This window comes from Achroia grisella, unplaced genomic scaffold (assembly GCF_030625045.1).
Source record: "Achroia grisella isolate CSIRO2021 unplaced genomic scaffold, CSIRO_AGI_Agris_v1 utg2809, whole genome shotgun sequence".
NCBI classification, from domain to species: Eukaryota; Metazoa; Arthropoda; class Insecta; order Lepidoptera; family Pyralidae; genus Achroia; species Achroia grisella.
The window spans coordinates 883,838-892,374 of record NW_026712768.1 but is presented as its reverse complement, the minus strand read 5'-3'; the positions used below and the strand labels follow the sequence as shown (position 1 = coordinate 892,374).

Here is an 8,537-nt window from a genome sequence, read left to right as displayed (position 1 = left end):
AAACAATATAATTCTTGACACATTAAGATTATATATTTATAGGTAACGTAGGAATAAACAGTATGAGTAACGTGACCAGACGTCCCGTTTTAAACGGGACTGTCCCTTTTTATACAGTGCTAATTGGTGGTTTGTATTCACACACTTAAACTTAAAAATGTAAAGTAATAATAAAATTATTTAAAAGAGCAACACGCAAGTTTCTTGCTCGTTCTTCTTGTGATGAGACAGCTTTCCGAACGAGCGGTATATTAAAAAATGTAATGACTATTCAAAAGTGCTTCAATGTAAGTTTATTTGAATAAATGATTTTCTACGAGTCCCGGTGTTCCCAAAATGAAATCGCAAAATTGTCCCATTTTCGGAAAGTCCGCGAATACTTGTGTAGTCCAGCGGGCCGGTTGTGATGTTGATTATTGTTGATAATTAAGACGAGTATAAAAAAACGTGTCCAGAGTTTCAGTCTTACTTAAAAGTTTCACTAGCTATATTCAAGCAAATTTGTTAATCCAATGATACTTAACTTTCATGCTAACCATTTCTGAATGAAGCTATAAGAAATAGATTTTTTCATTGCCTGTCTATCTTTTAAATATATATAACTCAAAAGTGACTGACATAGTGATCTATCAACGCACAGCCCTAACCACTGGACGGATCGGGCTGAAATTTGGCATGCAGGTAGAAGTTATGACGTAGGTATCCGCTAAGAAAGGATTTTGATTAATTCTACCCCCAAGGGGATAAAATAGGGGTTGAAAGTTTGTATGAAACTTTGTCAATTTTAAACCGATCGAGCTGAGACTTTGCATGCATAAACCACTACTATGATATAGGCATTCCCTAAGAAAGGATTTTGATAAATTGCACCCCTAAGGAGATAAACTAACGCGAGCGAAGCCGCGGGCAAAAGCTAGTTAATTGATATAAATAAACCAATGTCCCGTTTCGAGTCAAAGAATGAATGGTCACGTTAAGTGTGAGTCATAAAAAAATAAACCTACCTTAACAAACGTGGATGACCTGACCACTGGCCATGTTGGCGATAATGCATTGGTACCTAGGCATTGGATTTATCTCTGTTTGTACAGAACTGTGTAACTTGGAAGAAGGGGGGGGGGGGGGGGGGGGTGATGTTTTGTTTTTTTCTGTTATGTAATTCGACTGACTTCAAGTTGATTGCAGTTGTCAGAACTAAACTAATTCAAAATGATAAAGTAATTTATTTATTGTTGGTAATAATGCAATGGTGCCTCTGCCTGCGGTAACAGCTTACGCTAGCGGGGCACCAGGTCATCAAAATTTCAAAATTCAAATTCAAAATATCTTTATTCATGTAGGTCTATTACAGACTCTTATGATATGTCAAATCTACCGTCAGTTCGGAATGATTTCGAGATGAGAAGAACGGATCGGAACTGATAAGAAACTCAGCTCGAGATGGGGACCTCATCCCCTTTGTCAGCAACAGTAAGCAAAACTCTTACCCCGTCCCCCCATGCTTACGTAAACATTTTTTAATTAATTTCTTTTAGCAAACACTTTTGAGGGTTGCCATTCGTGGAAAAAGTACCGATGACGTAATCATTATCTAGACTCCCCACCCCCTATAGTGCTTACTTACGTAACACTTGAACAGCCCCTAATTTGTGTACACACATATCGGTGTACGCGCGACTCCGTGTCTGATCGTATATATGGCAACATAATTGAAAAATGAATGATTTCGGTGGACATCACCCCCCACACTTCGGTAACGTCGTGAGCCAGGTCGAGATATGTTCTCTTTTTCTCGGTTTCGGCTTTCACGAGGTCATGCGGTGTGGTGATGTCCACCAAAAATACCCTCGAGAGTGCCCGATCCATCACCACGATATAAGGTTTGTTCGCAAGAACTTTCCTGTCAGTGATGATGGATTGGTCCCAGGCTCTACAGACTCTTTTGTACCTGTGTACTGGAGTAACAATGAAAGGCCGAGTTGGATGCTAACTGATTTATTTTTTAAATACCCTACATATCCCACCACCAAATACAGAAATACACATATGTAACATTATGACTTAACTTATTACTTAACTCTAACAACAAAGTAGACTAATAATTCATTCACGTTTTTAACAGTTATATATTTACTTTTGCTCTCTTATGGGCTCTAATTGCTCGTGCAGAGGCTCCTGCTGGTAAGGAATTATTCGTACTTGCATCTAACTCCGGACTCTCGATTACCGCATCCTCATAATCTGAACTTCCATCCGATCTCTCTTCCACTTCTAATTGTTCCTCGCGGTCACCAGCAGTAACCTCAGCCCGGCAGTATCCTTCCGCGTCGCTAGACCTCATTTTCTCCTCATTGATTGGTTCTGAACTCGCACGAGATAAAGAATATCGACCTCTTTGTCCACGGAGAATTTGGTCCTGGTGTCTACGCCACTCGGTACCATCACATAATTTAACTTTATAGGATACTGGTCCAGTAACCGCTGAAATCTGACCTTCCATCCATTTATCTCCCTTTTTGGAGTAATCCCGTGTAAGTATAGTTTCACCCACCTTACACGGCCTATACTGACCGGCTGCTGCGCGCATTTGTTTGTCTTGTGCGGCGGCTACTACGGCAGCGGTGTCAGGACGCAGGGCATCCAGCCGTCCGCGTAACCTACGCCCGAGCAGAGCGACCGCAGGTGAAACACCTGTTATTGCGTGCTCTGTATTTCTATACATAAATAAAAACCTATATAAGGAGGTCAAAACGTCCTCGCCTTCAAATAATGCGCGTTTAATTACTTTCTTAACCGTCTTTACAGAGTTTTCAGCTTCTCCATTACCTTGAGGTCTGTACGGCGCGGAAGTAGTATGTTTTACAATATTATTTTTACAATATAAACTAAATTCTTCAGAGAAAAAAGGTGGGCCATTATCAGTGACTAGCTGTGACGGGAGTCCAAATCTAGAAAATACTGAACGAAACGCATTTATTGTTGCACTGGCTGTCGTACTTGACATTGGAATTGTTTCAATCCATTTGGAATGTGCATCTACGATTATCAAATAACGCTTGCCCGCGCAATCAAAAAAATCAGCATGCACCCGCCGCCATGGATTCAATGGAAATTCCCAGGGATGGAGCGGGGCACGTGCTGGTGCGTCTCGTACTCTCTGACAGGCGGTGCACTCCCGCGCTACCTGCTCAATGTCATTATCTATATTTGGCCAGTACACATAGTTACGTGCAATATTTTTCATTTTATTCATGCCCAAATGCCCTTCGTGAATTTCTTTCAATATATAAGATCGTAATTTTACTGGGACGACAATTCTATATTTATAGATTATACAATTTAAATCTATGTATAAATCGTTTTTACGAATAAAATACGGTTTCTCCTCTTTATCACTAACCGCCGACGGCCACCCGAAATTGATATATCCTACAATTCTACTTAATAGTGAATCACGCTTGGTTTCTGTAGCGATGTCTTTAAAATTAATTGGCACCGCTTCTTCTATATAATTAAAATAATGCACCGCAGAGGTGGGACGCCCGCTTAGCTGTAGTGGTAGACGTGATAGACTGTCTGCTGGCCCGTTTTCCGTTGATTTAATAAATTCAATTTTGAAGTCATAACCGGCCAATCGCGCTGCCCAACGCTGTAGCCTACTGGCAGCTGTTTGAGGGATACCTCTCTTTTCACCAAAAATATACGCGAGAGGCTTGTGATCTGTTCTTAATACAAAATGTCTACCAAACAAATATTGATGGTGTTTCGTAATACCGTAATATATAGCTAAAGCCTCTTTATCTAGCTGACTGTAACCACGCTCCGCGTTGTTAAGCGTGCGGGAAGCGCAACTGACCGGGCGCTCCTCCCCCCGTCGTAGCGGTGTGCGAGCACAGCCCCTACGCCGTACGCGCTGCTGTCCACCGACAACACCAGCGGTCGTCCCTCCTCGTAATGAGCTAGGACATTGTTACTTAACAAAACTCGTTTGGCACTATTGAATGCCTGCTCACATGTTTTGTCCCATTTCCATTTCGTATCTTTTTTTAACAATGAATGTAACGGATATAGAAGCGTACTCATATTGGGTATGAATTTACCATAGTAATTTATTAATCCTAAAAAGCTTTTTAGTTGAGTGACATTCACAGGTGGTGGCATTTTAGTGATCGCATCGAGTTTCGTCGGGTCGGCCCGGAGGCCGCATTTATCAATAATAAACCCTAAATAATTAACACTTTTTTGTAAAAATTTGCATTTTTCAAGTTTAACTGTTAAACCCATTTGTCTTAGGCGGTCTAAAACAGTACGAAGATTGCGAAGGTGAGCGTGACGATTCTCACCTGTGACACATATGTCATCTAAAAAAACAACTGTACCTGCCACCCCGCGTAGCGTCTCTTCCATCAATTTTTGGAATTTTTCCGGTACACTAGATAAACCGTAAGGCGTCCGGTTATAAGCGAAAGTCCCTAAGTGGGTAGTAATGGCGGTATAGCGTTGTGACTCCTCATCTAATAATACCTGTTCGTACGCGTGTCGTAAATCAATTTTTGTATATTCTTCACCATTGCTTAAATTCGCAAACAGTTCCTCTATGCGTGGTAGAGGATAAAAATCGCGTTTCAGTTTGGGATTAATTGTAATCTTGTAATCTCCACACAGCCTTAGATCGCCATTACTTTTCACCACGGGTACAATTGGGGTGCCAAAATCAGAATGGTCCACCCGGTATATAGTGCCGTCGCGCTGGAGTCGCTCGAGCTCGCGCTCGACGCGCTCCCGCAGCGCCAGCGGCACGGGCCGCGCGCGTACGTACACACCTTCGCAATCGGTCAGCTGTAAATGTATCTTTTTCTTACAAGTGCCCAATGTATTAGTAAACACTTCGGGATATTCTATACACAATTGGCTCACAATATGGTCATCGACCATTTCGTTTATATTTATTTGCATTATATTAAGTGCCTTAATCCAATCTCTTCCTAATAGGGGCCTGCCGCCGCCCTTTATAATATACAATAATAAATTATTGGCTATATTATTTTTAAATTCTACGTCTACGCGTATGTAACCTAAAGGTTCGATTACGGAACCCGAATAGCTGCGCAAAATTAAGGTATCGGTTTGTAACATCTTATTTGAAAACAAAATTTTATAGCAGTGTTCATTAATCGCAGATATTCGGCTACCCGTATCTATCTCACACTCCAAAGTAATACCATCCACAACAATTTTAATTAAATACGGCCTGTTACCTTGCGATGTCACTTCCATGTTAAAAAAGTCATCTTCCGAACTATCGTTGTTACCTATATAGTGTTGTGAATTAGAAACACCGGTTTCCCGTTTTCGCACTTTATCACACATCACCCGCAGATGGCCGCGTTGATTACACTGATCACAATTATAATTAGCGAACCGACACTTAAACGCCTTATGCGCCTTGCCACACCGCCAGCACGAGTCCGGCCGCTCGCTGCAGGCGGGCGCGGCCGGCGCGCCGCGACCCTGCTGCCGGCGCGCGCCGCCGCCGCCGCCTCCGTGGCCGCCGCCGCCGCCGCCGCCGCCGCCGCCGCCGCCGCAGCCGCCGCCGCCGCCGCCGCCGCCGCCCGGGTAGCGCGCACGCACCGCGTGTAACCCCTCTTCCATCTCTCCACTGCTGAATGCGCTCCTCGTCGCCGACGCGCCCGAGCTGCTCACCTCGGCGTGTCTATCGGCCGCCTCCAGCGCCAGAGCTAGCTCCACCGCCTTACCATATCCTATATTTTTCTCGGCAAAAATTCGTGATCTCATCATTTCACTCGCCAGGCCGGAGACGAATTGGTCGCGGAGGTTCTCTTCCAAACGATCACCGAAGTTGCAAGTCGCCGCGAGGTGTTTTAGATTTTGTAGATATTCCGTAAGTGATTCGCCCGGCTTTTGTCTTCTCTGTCTAAAAACATGGCGTTCTGCTATTTCTGAGCGTTGTGGTTCGAGATGATCCGTGACTAATGCAACCAACTGTTCATAGGTTTTAGTTTCGGGTGCATCCGGTGCACACAGATCACACATCAACGCATACGTCGCTTCACCGACCACCGTTATTAACATCGGTACTTTTAACTCCGGTTTTATTTCGTTGAGAATAATAAATTGATTGACACGTCTTACGTATGCCGGCCATTGTTTACAATTTAGATCGAACGGTTCTATTTTACCAATAGGCATATTGTAATTTCACTTATATTTATGACGACCCAAACTTCGATTAAATTCACAATATTATAGTGTCACAATAGCGTATAAACTTTAAAAGTAATCACTTTAAACGTATTTAAATACCGACTGCGCCAATGGAGTAACAATGAAAGGCCGAGTTGGATGCTAACTGATTTATTTTTTAAATACCTACATACCCTATTTATTTTCTAAATAAAACGGCGGTTTTATAAAAAAAAAACAATGGAACACGTGTACAGGATAATTAAAAAGAAAAAAAAAATAGAACAAAAGGATGTCACCGCAAAGGAAGCGGCAGATATTACTATGAATTAAAAAAAGAAGAAAACAGAATATATGTTTATATATAATATTATATTTTATTTGTTAAGGTGCAATAAATTATATAAAAATATTTATTCTCAATTTCACCATAGACTTTAACAATAAACAAAAGAGTGCATATGTGTATCGAATACATACATTTTTTAAATTGATTTAAAGTATTGTGATATATGATTAAAAAGATCTATTAAAACTGTAAGTGTGCAAAATTTCATACACCACCCGCGTTTCGTAAAAAGGGTATAAAGTTTGCTTCACATCTGAATATACAGATAAGTCAAGCAGACTTTGTACAAAGTCTGTAGAAGTCGCTAGTAACAAGCGTGATAAACATAGGTACCAGACAGACTTACAAAGTAGTCTAATGGCCAATTCCACGTGTATATCACTCCCTTATTATATGGTAGCAAGGTCAAGGCGCATATATCATATATTAATACTTATAAATAGGTACCAACTCATTAATTTTATACTAGCTGTTTACCACGGCTTTGCTTGCGCGCTCTGTAATAATAATTACATTTCTACATCTCTAAAGATGAGGCTTTAGAAACTAAACATTTGGTGTATATTGGTGATGTTACGGAGCTCCGTAACCGTAACCGAAACTAACGGATAACCGATATGAAAATATATCCATAACCGTAACTGAATCCGAAATATAAGTGTCGGATAATATAGGATAGAAGCGGAGCCTAATTCAGACACATTATGTAACCACTTTATTAGTTATTTGTATTTAATTTTGAAATTCCTTAAAAATTAATATACGTACGTACGTACGTACGTAACCGAAATTATCCGAAACTAACGGATAATCCGAAATAATTTCATATCCATATCCGGTATAATAATCGTTCCTATATCTGAAACTTATCCGTATTCGAAATTTCATATCCATAACATCCCTGGTGTATACTAGCTGTACCCGCGACTTCATCCGCGTCGACGAATGACCAATTTCCATACAATCTTTCATCCCCTATTTTATTTTACCTAACAATATTTTTTTACCTATTAAAAATAAGTTTCAAGTTTTCAAGTTTCTTCTTCTTTCGTCTCCTTTTCACACATACAGACAGATCATATTCTAAGCTAACACTTAACGTATTTTTTACCAGACTCCACGCAGGCCACTCTGGGAGATAGAACTAGATAAAGTAACTAAAATATTAACTTAATAATTTTTTATACTACGCCGTTGGCAAACAAACATACGGCCCATCTGATGGTAAACGGTTACCGTAGCCTATAGTCGCCTGAAACACCAGTGGTTTCACATTTGCGTTGTAACCCTTAAGTAACATTAATATACCCTTCTTGAAAAACCCGATGCGAGTCTCTGCACAAAACCTCAGCAGGTAGTTTATTCCACAATCTAAATGTACGCGGGAGGAAACTCCTCTGAAACCACACTGTCGAAGACTACTTAGGTTCCAGCGTGTGGGGATGAATTCCCTGTGGATGGCGGGCGGTGTGAAGGTAAAGGGAAGCTGTGGACATCATGTCGAACAATTCTTCAGAACACAGTAATAATAATAATAATAGTAATCTCAGAACAATTCACACAGCGCCATCTAGACCCAAGCTAAGCTAACTAAAGCTTGTGTTATTAGTAGTAGATTACTGATACAAATGTATAGATATACTAGCTTTTGCTCGCGGCTTCGCTCGCTAATTTATCCCCTTAGGGGTGGAATTAATCAAAATCCCTTCTTAGGGGATGCCTACGTCATAGTAGCTTTATGCATGCAAAGTCTCACCCCGATCGGTTTAAAATTGACAAAATTTCATACAAACTTTCATCCCCTATTTTATCCCCTTGGAGGTAGAATATAATCAAATTCCTTTCTTAGCGGATGCCTACGTCATAACATCTACCTGCATGCCAAATTTCAGCCCGATCCGTCCAATAGTTTGGGCTGCGCGTTGATAGATCACTATGTCAGTCACTTTTCAGTTATATATATATTTAGATTTTTTTCGTAAAT

General features: G+C 41.0%; 1 protein-coding gene across 1 annotated transcript; it reads right to left on the bottom strand.

Moving 5' to 3' along the window:
* Window positions 1-2,122: 2,122 nt before the first annotated feature.
* LOC131843165 (uncharacterized protein K02A2.6-like) lies at window positions 2,123-6,210 on the bottom strand. Its single transcript, XM_059191778.1, has 4 exons — window positions 5,632-6,210; window positions 4,344-5,007; window positions 3,857-4,223; window positions 2,123-3,740 (listed from the first exon to the last, which is right to left on the bottom strand). Exons 1-4 carry the CDS (start codon window positions 6,208-6,210, stop codon window positions 2,123-2,125), a joined length of 3,228 nt encoding a protein of 1,075 aa, XP_059047761.1.
* Between the last annotated feature and the right edge of the window lie 2,327 nt (window positions 6,211-8,537).